The sequence below is a fragment of the Lissotriton helveticus genome, chromosome 9 (genome assembly GCF_964261635.1).
Source record: "Lissotriton helveticus chromosome 9, aLisHel1.1, whole genome shotgun sequence".
In the NCBI taxonomy this organism is placed as follows: domain Eukaryota; kingdom Metazoa; phylum Chordata; class Amphibia; order Caudata; family Salamandridae; genus Lissotriton; species Lissotriton helveticus.
Window position 1 is genome coordinate 787,916,085 of NC_136070.1, and position 21,693 is coordinate 787,937,777.

The window sequence follows — 21,693 nt, forward strand, 5'->3', positions numbered from 1 at the left end:
GTGGTGAAGGGAGGGGACGGGGCCTGAGGTGACGTGTGCAAACACGCTCTGTGGCGCATTTTAAGTTGGGGAAATATTTCCCCTTCAATCCTGAGGGACCCTGGAGGCCAAGTAGCCCACCAGGTGCATCCAGTAAGCGCCACTGCGCTGCATTGCCGAGAGGTGGTGCAGGCTGTGCCCCTTTTTATACCTCTCTACAATGGCGCTTACTGGACATACCTAGTGGGCCTATTTGCCCCTAGGGACCCTCAGGATTCAAGGGGACTTAATCTCCCAACTTAACACGGCCACAGGGTGTGTTTACACAGTGGGGAAGGGAGGGGACGGGGCCTGAGGTGATGTGTGCTAACACGCCCTGTGGCGCTTTTTGAGTTGGGGAAATAATTCTCCTTCAATCCTGAGGGACCCTGGGGGCCAACTAGTCCACCAGGTGCTTCCAGTAAGCGCCACTGCTCTACGTTGCAGCGAGGTGGTCTAGGCCGTGCCCCTTTTTACATCTCCCTGCAACGCAGCTCTGTGGCGCTTACTGGAGATACCTAGTGGGCTAGTTTGACCCTAGGGACCCTCAGGATTCAAGGGGACTTAATCTCCCAACTTAGAACGGCCACAGGGTGCGTTTACACAGTGGTGAAGGGAGGGGACGGGGGCTGAGGTGAAGTGTGCAAACACGCCCTGTGGCGCGTTTTAAGTTGGGGAAATACTTCCCCTTCAATCCTGAGGGACACTGGGGGCCAACTAGCCCACCAGGTGCTTCCAGTAAGCGCCACTGTGCTGAGTTGCAGAGAGGTGGTCTAGGCTGTGCCCCTTTGTACATCTCTCTGCTACACAGCTCTGTGGCGCTTACTGGATGTACCTAGTGGGCTAGTTGGACCCTAGTGACCCTCAGGATTGAAGGGGAATTATTTCCCCAACTTAAAATGCGCCACAGGGTGTGTTTGCACAGTGGTGAAGGGAGGGGATGGTGTAGGAAAGTGTCTCAATATATACTGGGCTGAAGTAAAATCAGCCGAACTACGAATTCTGATTTACTCACCTGTTATCAGGAGAGACCTCAGTGCTGCATCTTTGAGCCCAGTACTGATCCTGAAAAGTAATTCTAACCGTACTTACCAGTAACTTAAATTTCCTTCCATAGGCTAACATTGTCTGGTTTCACTTGGAAATGTTTCTAAGTGTGGAGTTTTGGAACTTTAAAATAAATATTGATCTAAAATCAGCCGAACTAAGAATTCCGATTTACTCACCTGTTATCAGGAGAGACCTAAGTGCTGCATCTTTTAGCCCAGTACTGTTCCTGAAAAGTAATTCTAACTGTACTTACCAGCAACTTGAATTTTCTTCCATAAGATATAATTGCCTGCTATATAAAATATATATAAATATATTTACAAAAATATTTTTTTTTAAAACAATATTAGAATTTCAATATTTTAAAAAAATATATTTTTTTCAATTTATATTAAAAATATGTAATGGCATTAAAAAAATTAAATATCTAAAAATAAATAGTTTAGAAAAATGTAGTAAATCAGTATAAAAAAATAAATATAACAATTAATACATTTAAAAATTGTCATTTACAAAACCTTTGAAATTCACTGAAAAAAACATAGGTTTCAGACATGTTATAGTTAGGAATTAGCATTTAAAAAACCTTTGAAATTCACTGAAAAAAGCATAGGTTTCAGGGACGTTATAATTAGTTGGACATTTCACTCGTACAAAACCATAGAAATTCCCCGGTTATAGTTAGTTCAGCTAATGCACTGCTGATGATGTCACATATTACATCACTCATGACATGGTCAGTGACATCACTCATGACTGTAGTGCATGCGCCACTTTAGTGGTCTGATGATCTGTGATGACCCTCGATCACCACCATTGTGTACTGATTTTAGTGTGCTATGTTACTTTAGCCTTAATGTAGGATGGTCTTGCATTAGAATAATCTTGCCAAAGAATAGAAGGTGTGGGATGTTGAGGTGCAGTGTTGTTGGTGATGGTGCACACATGTGCTTCATAGTGGATACTGAGGGATTAAGTGCATAGTGTTATTTGAGTTAGGTGAATTATGACTTTAGCCTATTGGCTTTGACGTGGTCTAATATTATTCTGCTTTCCAAGTAGTAGAGGCCTATGCTTGAGCAACTCCATATTCTAAACTGCAGCCATCTTCTGAGCCTCTGTAGGTGAGAGGTGATATTTGAGATTACATGTGTTGTTCACCGGCAGTGAACCAGAGCAGACCAGTTCTTATCAGGAGGAATGTGCCTTCTTCGCATTGACGCCAGAACAAAAGCTTGGCCAGCTGCTGTTGGGTGCTTGGTGTGGAAAAGTACAGGAATCTTGTGAGAAAGGTAGGCGGGTTCTTCCAGAAGCTTCGATAGAGGATAGAGTTCTATATTAGAGAAAGGGGGTCCGAGAGATGCTCAGATTCAGAGAGTTTCTGAGAGGCAGAGAGAGAGAGTTTCTGAGAGGCAGAGAGCTGAGATGCTGAGAGCTGGAGAGATGCTGAGATGCTGTTCTGGTGTTTTGGCGGTCTGATGATACATCACGGTGCAGACGTGCAGACGTGTGTGTGCCACAGAGAGTCCGGACACAACCAGAGAGAGGGAAAGAGAGACTGACCCTTCTTCAGATGACAAGACGCCTAAGATTATGGTGAGGTGTTCGATGTATATCTAACTTTATCTAACTATGCTTTTATTTTCAGGCTCTATGTATATCTATGTGCTGATGATTGCTGCTAAGGTTTACTGTGATGTTTAGTTATTTCTTTCTTTTGTCATCCTATTATCATGTAATAAAGAAACCCTAGAGCATATCATTTGTTGGTATTCCTTGTGAGGGAAGGTTGAGACACCTTTTTTACCAAGTACTTACAGAGGGATGGGCGATTCCCCTCTAATGGGTAATTGTTGATACGGAAGGGAAAGCGCCTCCCATCAGGGATGTCTAAATTACATTGCTAGGAGGAGCATGCGCTGTGTACCCTCTTAGATTAGGAGGTGTTGTGAATTTCTGTGTACCCTCTTGGATTGGGAGGTGTTGTAACTTGTTGTTATTTACGAGCTCCTCAGCAATTGTCTTATATGTGGTCAGTGTTTATTCCTTTCTTGGGTAAGTATTGTGAAATGTGGTGTCTTTCTGTAACCTGAGAAAGGGTGTGGTAAGTAATGACCTGGTGACTGACAGAAGCACCAAAACATACAGAGAAACACGTCATTACAATGACATCACTGATGACATCACTGATTACATCATCCTTGTGATAGAGTAGCAGACCTCCTCTCACCCTCACACATTCAAAAATAAAAACTACAATTTTCAAAACAATGGACATACCAATACCTGTAACAACAACCTATTCAGTAATTCCAAGATCTACGTACACATCCACTCATTCACCACAGACCTATATAGTCAATCATACATGTTCTCACTCATCAAATGTACTCATACACCTATACATCCTGTTACACACCGCCACTCATTCATAGAGTTACTCACACACATAGTCACTAATGCTAATAAGGAATCAAACATCCATTTACTTGCATATACCGTTATATACACACACCACTACACTTACTTCTACAGAAACGTACACATACTTACTCTCCTAAACAATCACTTATAGAAACACATACTTATTTAGACAGGAACTCTTCCAATCTCTCACTCTCATATATACTCACTTATATAAACCAATACTCACATATACTAGTTTAAAACATATGTAGTTACTCATAAAGACACTATTGAGACAGTCATTCACGCACTAACACACCCATACACACACTTATCCACCCATACAGTCCTGCACACATGCTGTCTTCAAAACACATACGAAGAGTGAGTCACTCATTCATGCATCTATGCGCTAAGTAATACCCCCCACTTAACCATACAGACACTCAGACACTCATACTGATACTCAAAAAACCAACTAATAATCCATATAGACACTCATGTAGCTACTCACCAACCCATGCAGCCAATTATACACAAAGTGAGAGACTGATACAGATATTTACATATTTAAGCATTGCTCGCTAACCCATGTATTCACTAAGATACACTTAATCAGTCCGTTATACAATCAATTTTACAAAAAAATCATCCATTTAGACACTTATTTACCCATTTATTCTTCAATAAAGCTTGAGATATACATATATAAAACATATTTAATTTTCAGAAAAGCACACATTTACTGGATGATATCATCAGTGATGTCATTTGAGATGTCATCAGTGATGTCACTGACCATGTCATGAGTGATGTAATATATAATGTCATCAGCAGTGCATTGCAGGCGCGCGAGTTATGGTTAGCTGAACTAACTATAACGGGGGAATTTCTATGGTTTTGTACGAGTGAAATGTCCAGCTAACTATAACGTCCCTGAAACCTATGGTTTTCTCAGTGAATATAAATATAGCTTCCACTCAGCTGAGGATTGATCAGAAAAATAATTAGAGAAATGACTGGTGACATTTTAATCTGTGGATTTTGGTGTGTTTTTCATGGAAGGATGAGTGTGTGTCTGTATTACTTAAAGATGCCTTGCCAGGCTGGTGGTCTAATGTCGATAGGATCCATATGAAAGGCTAAAAATATGGATTCCAAATACCAAAAAGCCCGCTCCGTTTAACACTTTACGAACAATGATGCAAAACTGCGTGTTGGATTTTAATGAATTTTGAAGCACTTAGTAACAGAAGCTTTTCCACCAGAGCCAACAAGGAAATAACTCCTGTTTTCTAAACCTTACAGAGGAGGAATGCGAGTGAGCTCCACTCACAGGGATTCAACTTCAAGTTCCTCAACTCTCTAAATAATTGGGGCTATGGATATTATGATTACTAAGCAGTTATGGAAATACGTGATTCCGTACTGCAGTGGTTATGACACTGCTAAACATCCCCAAACAATTGTAATTATACAAGAACAATACACATACAGAGAGGGAAAATTATTGAAAGCTTTCCTTACTGTTCTGGAGACAGATCTGGGCCTTGCCAGAACTGCACTCCTATCGAGCTGGTCTTAAAGAAGTGTTAGGGATTCTAGGGTCGGGAAGCAAACTTTGGATGAAATACAATAAAGATACTTTGATCAAGATAGGGTGTGTAGATCTGTGGATAGAAACGGAGGCCGCTCCGACAGTTAGTAAAACACTGTTAAAGAGGATGTACCGACAATACAAAAGGGATCAACAGCTGGTATTCTCCTCATATGGCACTCTGAGCGACCCCTTCCTTTACGATCAAGGTAGACTATACCTTGGAACAGTATTTAGAGGAAATAGAGCCTCCTTTGGCTTAAAGGTGTACATGCAGTTCAGCCTACTAATAGATTATTTTACTGGCAAATGAGCTAGTAAACAGAGCCCCAACTGTGGGGCAGATAGGGAGTCAGAGGTGCATGTTCTGTTTTTCTTCCCAGTTTATGTTAAAAGTAGGAAAATGTGGATTATTCCTGTTGTCGGCTTCTTGGTGTGAGGGATTTTACAAATTGCTTTTCGAATTTTTAAAACTGAGCTTTGGCAAAGTCTGGTTTTTGCTGTTTCCCGTTTTTTAATTGCAATATGGAGGTTTAGGCAAAATATGTCCCCCTAAATGTTTATTCATTTTAACTAATGTATTGTACTATCTGTAACCAGTTTAATCTGCCATTTATATACTGTATTAATCGCTTCTTAATATTTTATGGTGTTTAATTCATGTCATGTAATTATATTTGTTCCACTTTTATGGCATATAGCCTAAATAAAGTTAATAAAGTAAAGTAAGAACATCTAATAAATGACAAGAGTACACGAGTCCAATGAGCTCATTCAGAATATAGCGTAAGTGGTATCTAAAATTAGAAAAGGCATTTTTTCCAATACAACACTCATTTATATATATACTGAACTGCTAATCAATCAACAATGTTACATTAATGGCTTTATGGAGACCAGCATGCGTAGATCGTGGCTCTTGCCAGACCTGTACACTTTTATTTTCCCACCTTTGGACTTCATCTAGCCAAAATTACAAATTCAAGTTTCTTGCCAGCTACATAACAGGTTAATTTGTGGGGTTGTAATAAGTAACTACTGAGGTAGCTTAGAAGGCAACAAAGACAACTTTTGAGTTCTTAGTTGTATAGTAAAGCAATCTTCGTGCTCCTAAGGATATGACCTTTCACCTTTACATCTGCAGACATGACTCGAATGCATAGGACACAAGCTCATCTCTTGGAGGTATACATTTGCAATCCTTTCTCTGACAGTGTTTCCCGTTGGTTTAATCCCTTTAAGGTTGCAGTTGTGAAAATGAAGAGGACAACACAGGTCTATGCCATGAAGATCATGAACAAATGGGATATGCTCAAGAGGGGCGAGGTAAGAGGGGCATGTGGAAGTTGGGTGATTTAAGAAATATATTTCGCAGTGTGCTTAGGTAGGAGGACACGTTGACGCCCAATGCGAGAGAGTCTTGGAAAATTAAATAAATTAAGCTTTCTTGCGTCATCACAGCTTCTGTTGCCCATTGACGGCATAGTGCTCAAGGAAGCCTGAGATAAGGGGGATTTCAAAAACAAGTGGGTGAAGGGGACATTTTAAAATGACCCATGCTACTCTCGATTTCCGAATAGGACAAGGCAAGTGAGGTTCACAGAAAGGGATGAAGCCGAACTTGTTAAATTAGTGTTACGTAAGCGTGGCAGCAAGGGTTACACAGGTAAATGGGGAATAGGATATTATATTATTCTTTGCGAGTTTCATGCTCTTATAAAGTTTTATATTCACAAACAAATTCACTTTTCCTAAAAAAAATAATATAATCTTGTTTCATCCAGTGAAGCTGTAGTGCTGGTGGTGCTTGTGCAAGGTATGGTAGACCCTTGCAGGTGTGTCTGCGTGTGTGAAGGCTTTTCATGATGATAAGATTTTATTGTCTAGTGGAGATGGCTGCTGCAGTTCTTACCTGTTCAGTAGCAACAAGTCACTCAGAGACATTGCATCAGAACTAGTTGTTGCATGCCATTCTGTTCCGAGAAGACAACCTGTCCACCCTTTACTCATAAGAACGCATCATATCCCCAAGGAGAGAGTCACTTAAGCATCTGTCTATCACAGGACATGTTTGTACTTACTTTCCAGAGTTACCAAAACTAGTACACCCTGTTGCTCGGCTCAGACCCCCAATCTGTCTTGAGTATTTTACATTTCATACTATCAGAAGGCATATTTCAGGAGTGGATCATAGAAGTTAGCATGTATGACTCTGCTTAACTTCCAACACAGGTCTTGGTCCCCTTTCCCTTCTCTTGATGAATCAGGCAGGGAGGAGGTAAAGGTATGACACGCTGCAAACGTTCTGTGCAAGGCTCTAACGAGAGGATGGCACTATATTTAGTCTCATTTGTTTCAGATTGGAGATGCTGACTTGGCATCAGTAAGTCCATTGGAATCCACTCGACCTTCAAAGATTGTCCATCCATTCATTTTTCTTAATTTTTAAAAATATTTATTGGGTTTTAAAAACATGGAGAGAAAGGTACAGTCGACAGTATAATATGATGCAATCACATTTTGCCTTACAGGATCAAAGTGGCATATCCAGCAACTGAGTGCAATGGGTGCAATATCATATAAAACATGCACATGTGCATATGTACAGGTGTTTGTTGAATCTGCGTAACAAAAGGTGTTGTGTACAAACTTGGGTAGAGGGGGTGTACCGGGGTGTGGGGGTGGTACGTCGGGATCCCTGCCATCGAAGCAATCTAAGACAAATATATAATGGCTGTGCAGGTAGGGTCTTCCAGTAAGAAGGAAGTGATGCAGTATGTTATAAATAAGCAAAGTTGGGTGGGGCAATGGCGGGTAGTGCCAGGTATGCAAGAAGTGCCGGTCCTTTACGGAGGGAGATCATCGTTATCCCTCTGTGGTGTAGAAACTGCGAAAGAAGGGTAGCCTATTGAGGGGAGATAGGTTGCTTGAGGAGACCCCAGGGTTCCTCATATTGGAGGGCCTCCTCTTCCGCACTTCGCATTTACTCCATACCAGGCTGCCAGAGAAGGAGTCGCCGGGGAGCGCCAATGCAAGGTGAGGGTACTTTTGGCAAGGAGGAGGAACAGGGAAGCAAAGCAGGAGCGCACTTTGTGGGGCTTGCACCGCTTGAAGATGGCAAGCGAGCACACTTCCCATGTGTGGAGATTGATGAGCACTGTGACCTGGCCTTATGTGTTGTGTACCCTGTCCCAGAAATGGTGCAGAGCTGGGCAGGACCAAGTCATGTGTTGTAAGTCTGCACCTGGAGCCTAAGTGCTGGCTTGTTCCTCCATTCATATGCACCATATTGATCAGTCATGTGTGTGGTCAAAAACTAGACCCAACCAGGGTCATCATCATCAAATTCTTTTTTTTGGTCAAATAAGACCCTAAAAGCACAAAGATGCATATCACAGTTACAATATTACAAGAATAATATACATAAGTAATCACACTGTCAAATTTAATCAAATAGCAGCTTTAAAAATGTTAACCCCTTTGCTGCGGCGGCAATTCCGCCGCAGCGCTAGGGGGGTGGGGCGGCCGCGCGGCGCTCCCATGCTCGTGACGGAAACGCTCCGTCACGAGCCTCGGGTGCGCTGTGCTTATGACGGAGCGGTTCCGTCACGGCCCCGCCCGCTCAATGGAACGTCCAGCGCAGGCACGGAATTCGCGCCGCGCAGTTGCTCCGAGCGGGCCGTGACGGAACCGCTCCATCATCAGCACAGCGTGTCCGTGGCTGGTGATGGAGCGGTTCCGTCACCAGCATGGGGAGGGTTAAAGTAGAAAAGAGTAATACGTCTTGATGTCAAGGAAACAATTTCATAAGCAAAAATGCAAAGATGCAATAAGATGGTTTAGACAACACAGGAGATAAAAACATGTAGCAGTTTGCACAGTGTGTATAACTAGTAATTCGTAACGAGAATACAATAATACTGCGAAACCAGGTTCTAGGTGTTATTTACAGCTAAAGCTTATTCAAATCAGACAGCAACCCCCAAACTAAACCCAGAAGGTTGCTGTGGACTTGTTCAATATAATGTCTCAGCGCCAGTGGCTCCTGCTACTAGGGCCTGCAGCGCAGCTGTTCTGACCAGGCCCTCCTTAAATATCTTGCAGGTGCAAACATTTGGTGCAGATGTGCCAGATTTTAATATACTTACCGCACCCAAGCACTGTTTCATTTCTAAGTTACTGGCGAGGGGCGGAATCCACCTGGATCTTGGGTTCTTATACTTGTGGTAGCCCAATACAAAATGCACCTCGGTTTACAGTGCATTAGGGCAAAAGGGGCAGTCACATTTCTGTTCCCCCTCGTTACACCATCTTGAGATAAAACCTTGAGTAGCATTGTACCATCCCATAAGCGAATATACAGTGATTTTGCAATTCTATCGGGAAACTGCTCATAGTGCAGGGAGCATTTGCGGCTTAAAGATTTATCCATCAGGCCATAAAGCCTTGCTTTGCGCCCCATATTTTGTAGAAAATACTCCCAATAAATGTTTTTGACCCAGTTGGCGTGGTTCGCCCTCAGCTTCCTGTGATCTTCCCAAAAACCGCGAGCTTTAGCTCACTGCATAAGGTTTTCCCAGCTTTGATCAATGGCTTGGTGTATTGCTTATCTATAAGCAGTAACTAGTGGAATGCAGCTTTAAAAGGGACCAGCTGCTGGGTTGTCCAGATTCTGCCCCAGTAGGTCAGGATTTTTAAAGGAGCAATTCGAACAATCCTTTTGAGGCACAAATCCCATCTTGAAGGTATGAGTGGGGTGCTGTTAGGGACTCTCAGAACTGATCTTACACATTTGTTTACTGTTATTCTTAGTTGTGAGGTATCCCCTGAGCCCCGCATTTCTGCTCCATACAATACACCTCCCATAACCATCAATCTATATACCTCCAGGGCGAGCGATACAGCTCTGATAGTCGATGCTTTACATCTCCTGATGATGGCCGCTGCTCCATGTGTTAATATGGAATTGCCTTTTGCCAGCTGAAGGTCCCAAGAGGGCTTGTGAATGAGCCAAACTCCCACATAGTCAAAGCTCTTGATCTATGCTAGGACCCTTCAGTCGTCCTATTTCTAAAAGTGTGATGAGGGTTGATGGCCATAAATTTAGATTTGCCTTCATTGGTCTCAAGTCCTTGGTCCCGGCTGAATCCCACAAAGTAGTTTAGCAATTCCTGCAAGCCCATAGGGTTACGTGAGACCAGCAGGGTATCATCTGCAAATAGCAGAACAATGATGCGTTCAACATCTATCCTGGCGACATCATGGTGGCATTTTTCCAGAGTTTCCACAGCACCATTTTTGAACAAGGAAAACAATGAGGGAGCAAGGACGCAGCCCTGTCTATTAACAGGGATCCTAGGGGAAAGTCCGTCCTGTGTGCTCCACCTGACATGGGCAAATGTATTTGTGTGAAGTCTAGCAAGGAGATTAAGTAGATCGTGTGGAATCCCCCAATCCAGAGAGTGTGCCTCTGTACTAGATTGAATGCTGCCCTGATGCTCATAAAAGACACATACATATGGTCCCTGTTGATGGTAATGTACTTCCAGTCGATGGTCATAAAATGAAAAATGTGATCTTTAGTACCTATGTTCTTGCGAAAGCCCACTTGCTGGTATGTCAGGATCAGATGTTCTTCCATCCAGTCCTATAAATGAAATAAGACCTACCTGCAGAAAATGTTCTGGGTATTATCAATGAGGGTGATTTGCCTATAGTTTGGAGAGCGTCTTTTGGGCCCTTTTTGTGGATTAGGACAATGATGGCCCCATGACTCTGGCATTTCCTCCCCATGCAGCACAGCATTGCTTAGCTTGTTCAGGTAGGGTACCCAGATTTCAGGCTCAGAATGGAATAAGTCCATTAGGATGGTATCTGGGCCAGGGACTTTCTTCTTTCTCATACGGGAAAGGGCACCGCTAGCTTCCTCAAATGAAAAATCTGAAACAGGGGGACAGATGGGGGTGCTAGAGAGCACGCAAGCAGAATGGCCGCACTGATGTGAGGCTCCTCCTACCTGAGACCTAGATCCTTTCTTTATCCTGTGCAAATGAGCACGAAATTATCTGTAAACGCAGTGGATGGACGGTCTGGCCCCCTTCTCCACTATTTGTGAAGAAGGAAGAGTTTGGTGACTCCTGGCCGACGGAACAGTTCTCTGAAGTTGTGACCGGGCAGGCTGCTGGAACGGGGAGGAGCCGAGGAGTGGCAGCGGTTGGCAGGCGAGTCCGTGGTCTCGCACGAGGCTACTGGGCCGCACGGTGGGCAGGCGCTGGAGAGCAGAGACACAGCGCCTGAGATCGCCTACACGGCGGATACGGACTGCGCCCTGAATGCAGAGACTGCGGGAGGCGGAAATGGGTACAGCGGCATAAAGAGTGCGGGAGAGCAGCGCAGAGAAGTGGAGCTGACAGCATAGGAGACGCGCCATAGCCGTATGTACCCGTGACGGGTACGGAAGAAACAGCTGACAGGACACGCTGTGTGAGGCGGGTATACACAGAGATCTGTGGAGCAGCGGCAACGATCGGGCGCTTGAACAAGCTCAGGAAGAGCTGCGGGCACCGTTAGGAAGCGGTGACGTGCTCGAAGAGGCCTGGGCTAGAGCCTGTAGTGTAGTTCCTATCATCCCAATAGGCTCTGCGCATTGGAATAATATCTTCAATAGTATAGACCTAGGGCAGAGGTTAACTAGGTCTTCTACCGACGATATTAGACTTAAAGTTTTGTGTTTGCCAGCTAGCTCAGAGTTCACTAGAAACTTTCTCGAATAGGCAAGGAGGATTTTAACCTCCCTGGATAGACAAGAAGGGATTTAGTTTCTGACAACCATAGAACATGACAACTTTGCTCTCCCCTAATCAAGAGTGTATCTCTAGAGTCGTGTGAAAACAAAAGACAACTTATTTTACTCAGTCAGTTCAGTGCATTCTTAGTTTCACCAGATTGTAGAGAAAAGGAAAAGACGGGCGTGTTCAATAAAAGATGTTATTTATTGATCAGTCTCCTTTCTCATACAAGAGAAATGAATCGCTATTATTGTAATACTTATAGTTAAGTAAAGTGCATACAGTAAAGACAGAATTATAAAATAATACTGTAAAAGCATTGATATGGTTTCTAAGCCATATGATACCTTAAAATGGATAAAATAGATACATACATATATACATTTGACTAATCATACTCAACTGGTGCTTCTAACCACGCCTACCCCAGTGTACCTGACCTAAGCCTAATACGTGGGCGGGAGTAGATAAGTAGCAGTTTAAGTTAAGTTTGTTTGCCAAGGGACTGATTCGAGAATTCTCTGCAAGGGTTTATTCAGTTCTGTACCTGAGATCTAGAATGATGGAGGGCTGGTATCTCTTATCCCAGGTCTTGATATTCCAGCTGCCTGCGAGGGCTGCTTGGAAGCGCCGGAGCTGGATTTCTCAGCAGGAGAAAGGCAGCGTCTCGTTCTCAGCGCGTCAGGAAGGCGGGGCAGCGCCTGTGGGCTTCGCTCTCTGCTGGGCTCCTCGGCACGTCTCGCTGCTCCGATCTCGTCACCACCGCATGTGTTTGCTTAAGGCAATGTCGGTAATATTTATACCTGAAAGGTGCCGAGATTGACGTAAGGATGGACATATATACGTCAATAAGGATGTCATATGAACGGACTCGTTCGCACATTCTTTTGCTGAAGTTCTCGGTGAAATTAAAACAATGGCTATGGGAATTTCCCAGGTCGCTGTAGGTTTGATTTGTTTTGAGAACTCCGTATGCCTTATCAGGGGCTGGAGGAATATCGCTTGTCTAATTAGATGGCATGCGGTATGACCTAATCAGATAACGCGCTTCTGTGCCGTGGTGTGGCTTAATCAGATAACGGTTTTTTGCACCGTTGGATGGCTGCTAGTTAATTATTAACCAGACCAGGGTCAGGAATAGGGGAATCGATACAGTACCTATAGGAATACATCACACCCACTCCACGTAGACTATGTCCATATTTACAAATCTAGGCATAGTGAAACCAGTAGCGTTTGTGTATATCGTACCACCCCAAAATACATTCATATGTATCCTGAAAATTTTGAACTACGAAACATACGAAACATAATCACATGTACTATCACATCTACCATATGCACAAGCAGTCTAATAATGCTAAACATATAACGCATATTTTAAATTTGTCATGAAAAAATGCGAAAAATACACATGAAATGCCTCTTAATACAGAAAAAAGGTGCGAGACCATTTCATCACAATCATAAAGTTATGTATAATAGTGCTAGAGGATAGCGAATGTCTCGTGACTACCTAAAATAGAAATTTAGTTCTCTAAGAATAATGTCTACTTTAAGCAGAAGTGTCCCAAAAATTCGTAAATATTTTTGAATTGGGGAGAGAAAAAAAAAACTCTTGTAGTCTGAAAAAATGATTAGAGAAAATATTTTCATATCGTTTTTCGAAAAGTTGAAGGCCAATTTCAGCATGTAGGGAACTCCGAGTGCTAATTTGCTCAAAGTTATTCCTGCTGCTCTGGTGAAAACATCATATCATTTAGACTGTTGAAAAAACTGTCAACAGCTTCTTGCGTAAGTTCCACTAATTCAGAAAAGGTTGTTACCATGCATTCATGAGCCTGAGCATGACTGCCTCCATTGATGTTTTGATCAGCATAGCTGACTGAAGGTCGTACCTGATCGATGCTGCTTTCATCTTGTGCTTCACTACCCCTCAATCGTAGTGGTGAAGTCTCCACGAATGCCGTCATCAGGATTGGTAGCTGCTGGGGAAAGCACAATGCATGAGCCGACCCAACAAGGTATCTGCGTCCATTGGCACATCCGATAGTAGTGCCAGACAGGTGTCCAACACTCATTCTTCGCCGCATAGCAAGCACCTTAATACAGGCATAACACAACTTTGCCACATTGGTCTAAATGAAAGAGACCAAGTCATGTTCAGGTCTCTAAGCCGGGATAGTCCAAGGATTTTAGTTACCCGGTCGCGGTAGCCAATGGCTAGGATCATTTCTTCCCTTGTCGCAGGTGTTTTGTCTGTGACATGGTTTGCCATAGCGAAATAACAGGATCAAAAATAGAATACCCGCTACTAGTCCCAAAAGGAGTGGAAGTCCGCCAAAAATGGAATGGACAAAGTCTGGAAAAATACCCAGGATGGCTTTGAATGGAGTTAAAGCACCCGAAAACACTGCTTTAAATACACTGGAGACACCAGTGGTATCAGAAATATTTAAGATTTCGTTCAGTATTTCTGCGAAATGTATGGGGGAATTAGTTGATAATAATGAATGAATCTCTTCTGTTGTCCTTGCAACTTGGAGATCATACGTTTCTTTTGATGACGTGAGCCTGGTCGGCGTCTGTAGGAGCACAGTCTTCATTCTGCTTAAAGTATCTATTCGAATAGAAGCAATTTTCAAATCGGGCCATAACCTTGCCTCCCTGTCTGGAGAATCGTTCGGGAACAATACTTGTTCACAGCACATGACCTTCCTAGTCATGGTTATGAGATAAGGTTTTCCGGGCAGCAAACTACAACATCTGCGATCTACTATTAGAATGTAACTCCCGTTCGAGAGTCTCCTAAAGAATGGTTCTATTCGTGTTGCAGGTGTGCCTAGCTGGTAACATGAAAGGTTATTTGAAGTCCCTTCACAGGCTCCATGCAAACTAATACCCTGACACAGAAGTGTACCGCTTAGTGATCTTGCACAATTATCGCCACTGAGAAACACTTTCTCGTCTTTATTACTGACACATTCGTGTGTATAGGGCAAGTTCCATATTGACTTAATGTACCCTTTACCCAACCTTTCATACTGGCCTGCCTGTATATATTTTTGGCAGAATTGAAACTGGAAAGTAGTTATCGGAATATTTATTATTCCATGTATTATCCATTCAATGACAGGTCGTTCTGACATTGTTAATGGTAATCTCTCAAGTTTTTCAATGCTCAGAATTGTATAGTCAGCACCCTTCTGTGCCAAACTGATTTGTTTATCAGTAAGGTTAAAGATATTAAATAATGACGTTGTGTTGATTAAACGCCAAGGCACATAGCCAGAACGCAGATTTTGTAACATCCAGCCAAGCTGTACAATAGAACGCAATTGGGACTGACCGTGTTGTAACATCAGTAAGTCTTGCAATATTATATCGATTGCTGAAGACACAATGCTGTCCAGAGAATATATTCTGGAGGACAGAGTCATTAACCCATTGTCCACCACAGAAAGTGATTTTTCCAAATTAATACGGTCAATTTCCCGTATTTTTTCTGCTGTCTCAATTTGAGTTACTTTCCAAACTTCGTTATAAGCTGCATATATAGAGGCCGCTATGAAACGTTTTTGACGCTGTTTGCGTGGTCCCAATATGAAATCACGCAAGTCAGCACCTTCTGTAAGTAAAGTTAGGTATTGCTTCATTTCAGCCAGTGTGGACGTTCGTAGCCATTGAAGGCAGAGCTTGCCCACGCTGTAGGTGGTTACTATCCCTGGATGTTGTCTTTGGGAATATCTAGGGTCTGGCCTAGTCAATGTGAACCCCTGTATTTTGTTCAGGAATCTGTCTTGACAGTTATTTGTATCTGTGGGCCAGATCAATCATTTTTTCCATTCAGGATGTGTTCTGTTTTGGTTTAATATATGGTTTACGTCTATCTCAACATCTATATAGCTATTACTGTTCACTATTGGCTTTGGAATAGACAGTTTGTTCAAATCTTTGATTTTGGCTAAGCCAAGACAGGTAGTTTGTTGAATAGTGTAATTCAAAAATATAATTTGTTCTGGGATCATGCAGGCTCTAAACAATGATTCTATACCTTGTACTTGCCAATCTCTTGTACCCCAAATAGTTTTTGCTTCAATATTATTGTTCCAGAAATCAAACCCAAATGTATTCATTTGTTCAAAGAATGAATCGGAATATATCAATTTTGTGTTTGTAAGCATGGTCTTCATACCTGTCTTATTTGACAATTTGAAATAAAATGTTTCTGCATTACTTGTGTTAAACCCTGAAAAGTATGAATATTTATCATAAAATGTTTTTGAGCTGTCTTTTGGAGGAGTAGCACAATGTTCCCATTGGTTATAATTTAAAACATTTCTAGGTTGAGCAGATTTATGTAGATAATGGTTACCATAGTGGTTGTAGCAGAACATCTGATCATAATTAGACGAACCCTGCAAATAATCATGTTCTGTAAATTTAGCAGACATCACAAGATCAGACATCATATCATTAATACTTTCAAAGTACCAATCTTCAGCAAATGAGCTCAGTTTTACAAAGTCACTCAATGAGATCTTGAATTGGTGTGGATACTTCAGGATTTCAACCGGACCATAGATTTCATAATCAGTTTAGTCCCATGCTACACCGCCTGGTATAGGATTGGCTGTGAAGTTCACTGAAGAAAGTTCTCTTTTCTCGATGTGTGAAGATGTGTGTGGTTTAAGGACCAAGTTGATTTTCTGGCTTGCTGTGTCCATTTTAGCATATTTTCCTTCAATGAAAGGTCCCAAGCATAGTACCATGATGAGCCAAAGAATGAGGATAAATGCACCGAAGGCCACCCAAAATTCAATCCATGGAGAAATCAGATAGGTTTCTTTCAGCTGTTGAAAAAGTTCCTTAGCTTTGTCTTTAAAAGTTTTTGTTGATGGCTGTTTCTTTGCTTCACTCAGGTCTTCAGATGAATCATCGAAGTTGATGAAGTAGCCGGATGCTGTTCTGTCAATTGTTCCAATTGTTTTTGGATTTTGCTTTGTTTCATTAGCCAAGTCTGCAGTTACATCATCATAGGTTGTTGTTTCTTGATGAAAAGTTTTAATTTGGGTTTTAAGAGGTTCAAGTTCCATTGCTTTGTTGCATAGTCCTTGTTGATTCACTGTAGATTTTCCAACTGTGATCAGTCTTCCAGTTTGAGCCTCTGTATTCGTAGCAAACATTGGTGTTCTGCTACTTCTTGGGAGTCCACTTGGCCTACTAATTGTTATCGGCCACATGATTGTGGTTTAACCAGGTCGATGGATACAACTCGGTTCTCCTTTTTACCAGCAAGGGGCGGTAGTACTACTGATCTTGTCCCGTTGACAGACAAGACAGGAACTGCTTTTCTGTAAGAAGGCCCAAATTCCTTCTTTACCGCGATCTTCTCTCTGACTAGATCCCCGACTTTTGGAATCCAGACAGGCCTTGCTGGGACAGGTGGTTTCTCTTCAGTGGTTGTTGGCTGTTGTTTCAACTTTATGTTGCTCAGGTCTTTTCTTGTTTCATTTAAGTCCTGTAAAATAGCCAAACGATCTTTGATATCAAAGCTTTTGTCTTTAACCACTGAAGTCTGACTATCAAGATCTTGGATCATCATTCTAGTCCCGAACAATAGTTCGTACGGACTGAACCCTTTCAGAGAATTCCTTGGCAGGTTATTTAGACTACGTTGGACACTTATTAAATGTTTGACCCACCCAGCTCCCGAACCTAATACCTTTGCTGTTATAGATTGCTTTATGTCACGGTTTTTTCTTTCTACGATTCCGTTTCCCTCAGGATGAAATGGACAAGAATACCGCAATGCAATGCCCATGCTGGTCATGGCCTCCTTATAAGCTCGAGAGCTAAATGCAGGACCCTGATCAGAATGTAGCATGCCAATTGCGTATATGCCGATAAAGACTCGCAAATCTTTTATAACAGTTCTGGCGTCAGCCGATCGCTGGGGCCACAACCATATGAATCTCGTGCATGAATCCACTGCGACCAAGATATATTTATAGTTACCATCCCTTTGTAAGGGACCACAGTGGTCTAGGTAAACACAGGCTAATGGTTTATCTGAGATTAGAAGGTGCGTCTGTGCTGGTCGTTTCACTGTTGATACTTTCATTCTTTGACATATTTCACATTCTAGAACATATTTCCTTGTTTGTCTTCTCATTTGTGGCCACCAGTATCTCTGTTTTAATAATGACACTGTGGCTGAAACGCCAGCATGTATAGAAGCGAGTCCTTCGTGTGCCGCTATAATGAGTCCTAACCTATGTTCCATGTTTGGAATTGCCCTATCCCCCACTCCAGGGATTCGAGCAAACGGAACATTATTTGCATCAGTTATGTATGAGTACTTACTGGAAAGCCTTTCGGGAGTGTTTCTATCGCATCTTTTACTGTAGCGCTGACAGCCTGTAATATTTCGCTGTCTATTTTTGTTTTTGACCGGGTGATAGCAGCTACGGAAGCCGTTTGCACTGCTGCCTTCGCGGCCTCATCAGCCAATGAATTCCCTGCAACGTGAACGCCATCACGTTGATGACTCAGTGTATGTATCACGTGAGTCTTTTGTAGTTCCTTTTGCAAAAGAACTACTTGTTCCCAAAGCATTTTATGTTTGACTGTGCCACCTTTTGCATCTTTAGAACCATTCTGAACCCAGATCTGCAAGTATTCATTGTAAGATTGAACGCAGTAATACGAATCGCACACAATAAGTGTGGGGAATTCTCGATCGGTATTTTCAAGCGCCATCTTGAATGCTAGTAGTTCTGCTCTTTGAGCTGTACAGTCTCCTAGAGATTGCGTTTTAGTGACCGCAGGTTTAAATTTTCCTTCGTGCCAGCGACCTTTAACAATCGCGCACGCAGCACTGTAGGCTTGCTTACCCCCCACTGCGGGTTGTGCTGATCCGTCTGTATATATTATACAGCCGTAGTGTTCTAGAGGCAGAATTTCGGTCGGCGGAGGACATTCAAATTCATATTGGAGAAATTCTTGTGTTTTTAAATTGGGATCAAATTCGTATACCACGTCTGTTGCAGCAAGAGAGTTAGCCCACTGTATCCACCTCGGATGGAGTGCTTTAGCATTCGGAATGCTTGCCTTGGTTACCGCCTCTAGGGCTGGTATAGGTGTCACGATGATTATTCGTTTACCCTGTGCTAGGGCCCGCTCCTTTGCTACAGCAGTCTGTACCGTGGTCAACATTTTTTCCGTTGGGCTAAATTTCATTTCAGCTTTTGTGTACAAGTGTGATTTGTATGCTATTGGTACCTTCTCTCCTTCATTAGAGGTCAGGTATGTGAATCCGCATCTTCCTGGGATGACTCGAATCACAAGGTTGCGTGTATTGTCACGTGTTTGTAATTTTGTTTTAATTAACATATCTGTTTGTAAAGATCTCAAAATTTCTGTGTGTTTTTGAGTCCAATTGATTCTTTTAAAATCTGGTTTTATTAGATCATAGAGAGGTTTAATTCTCTCTGCATAATTTATAATGTAAGTTCTTCCGAAATTTAGGAAGCCTAGAATTGATTGTAAGTTTTTTAGTGTTCTAGGTGCTTGGATTACAGCACATTTCTCTAGGAAATTGTCAGCCAGGCTTTTGCCTTCACTTGATAGTTCATATCCTAAAAACAGGACAGTTAGATGGGCAATTCTTGACTTTTTAAAGTTGAATTTGTAACCCTCTGCTGCGAACCCAAGTATTATGGTGTTCACTCTCTTCAAGTGAGTATCCAAGTCATCATCTGTTAGATAGATGTCGTCGACATAAGATAATGCCTCGTCATCATATGTTTGTAGTAATTCAGTTACTCTCACTGAGAATAATCCTGGGCTGTTCTTGAACCCCTGGGGCAAACGACAGAATTTTTTTTGCGTGCCATTTATTGAGAATGCCGTCAAATATCTGCTCTCTGGTGCTATATTTTGACAAAAGAATCCATTAGAAATGTCTAATGTGGTTTTGTATTTTTTTCGCACTATGTTATTCATTAGTGCAGCACTATGCGAGTTTTGTACCGCAAATGTTTTGCAACATGAGTTAAGGTGTCTGTAGTCCAAAACAAGACAATATGAATTGTCTGGCTTGGAGACAGGAAACAAAGGGTTGTTCATTTGTGAGGTGCAAGTTTCAATCACCCCCTGGTATTCAAGTTGATCTAGGATCTCTTTTACCTGTTTTTTAGCTTCTTGCTTAATCGGGTACTGCCTCTGTGCAGTAGGTTGTGATTTTAACTGGATTTTGTGAGGAGGAGAGTCCTCATCCCATCCCACATGATTTTTATATAAGGCAGGGGCTTGAGCTACTGCCCACTTTCTTGCAAGTGTATATTTTTTATGAATTGGAATATGGTTTGAGAAGGCAGGCATAATTATTTCTTCGCCATGTGGGCACTCCCTGACAAACTCTGGAGGCCAGTCTCGTTCAGCTAGAAGGATGTCATAGCCCTTGGAGAGATTATCCCAAAATAGACCCCTTATTACGCAATGTTATTTCATATATTTTATGAGGTTTGCTAACTCTGGTATCTGCAGTTTCCACCTGAATGTATTCATTCGTGTCCACTGTCTCCAGATGATTCATAAGGACTTTGCGAGCTATGCTCACTTCTGCTGCGCTGTCTAGCATTGTCTGAGCCCATTCTCCGTTTTTCAGCTGTGTCCTTAGTATTCTCGGCATTGTTAATTACTTTAATACTGGCTACCTTCTTTTTTGGAAATTGTAATTTTTTATTCTGATGAGCAGGTTCTTTGTCTTTGGACTTGACGTGCTCTTCCCTGTGTTCTGATCGTCCTCTTCTTTCCGATTTCTGCGAGGAAGTCTGAAAAGATTGAGAGGGACGTGTATCAATATCTTGATATCTATCAGGTTTTTTTATATTATCCCTATTTCTAAGGTTGTATTTTTTCACAGAGGGCTCCCTTTGGGGAGACTTGCATCCTTGATCAGGAGATCTTTCTCTCCGCCGAGGAGACCTTCCTCTGGACTGGAATCTTTTTCCTTTAGGATTGGATTGCTTATTTCCATCCCAGCTCTTTTTTTGAGTGTTTAAATTATTTTTTATAAATACCTTTTCAGGACTTTCAACTAGTTAAGGTTTCACTGGTATTCCACCCAAACTATCTCTTCCTAGTTCTTCATAGGATTTTTCTATGATTCTGGCAATTTCAGATGGTTGGTCTGCTATATTTGTCTCTTTTAACCTCTGGCGAATCGCCACATTTGCTGCTTCTCCCTTTATGTTGGCTAATAATATTGCCGAGACCTGCTTGAAATCTTTCAGTAGTTTCATACCGAGAGTTAAAGCGGGTTCTGGACCGTATTCATCTTGAATCTTTTTTAGCACATGCTGTATTACTGACATGGATGGTACACCATGTGTTTTTGTGTAAATGGAAGCAAAGACTGTTCCCCAAGTGTCACAGTCCTCCACATGTGGTGCGATTCCCATTGGAAGACAGATAGTCAGAATCCTATGTTTCTCAACAGGGGTGGTATCTGGAAACACCGCCTCTATTTGAGTGATTTTTTGTGCTAGCCAGAAAGGAATTTGTTCCCGTTTTGCGGGTACTTTACCTAGACAGGACTGTATGTTTTGAGGTGTAATTTTATTTGTGTTCCCCTGATGAGTGGTCAGCTGTGGAATTTTAATTGCTGGTTGGATTGTTGAAGTCCGCATTACATATTGGACTAATTGTCTATGTATTTTTATTAATTGTTTTAGCTGTGCTAAAAGCTCTGGTGCAGGCATTTCTTCAATGTCTGGATGTGGTGTATATCCGGCTAGGACCGGCCACGTTGCTCCTGGTCTACCTAGT

General features: G+C 42.2%; 1 protein-coding gene across 3 annotated transcripts in view; it reads left to right on the plus strand.

The window, feature by feature from the left end:
* Nucleotides 1-21,693, plus strand: part of DMPK (DM1 protein kinase) — a 1,011,012-nt gene that overhangs the window by 479,941 nt on the left and 509,378 nt on the right. For all 3 annotated transcript variants that reach the window (XM_078660914.1, XM_078660912.1, XM_078660913.1), the window contains exon 3: nt 6,314-6,397. In XM_078660914.1, the coding sequence (XP_078517040.1) occupies nt 6,314-6,397 (84 nt within the window). The remainder of the gene's footprint in view (nt 1-6,313; nt 6,398-21,693) is intronic.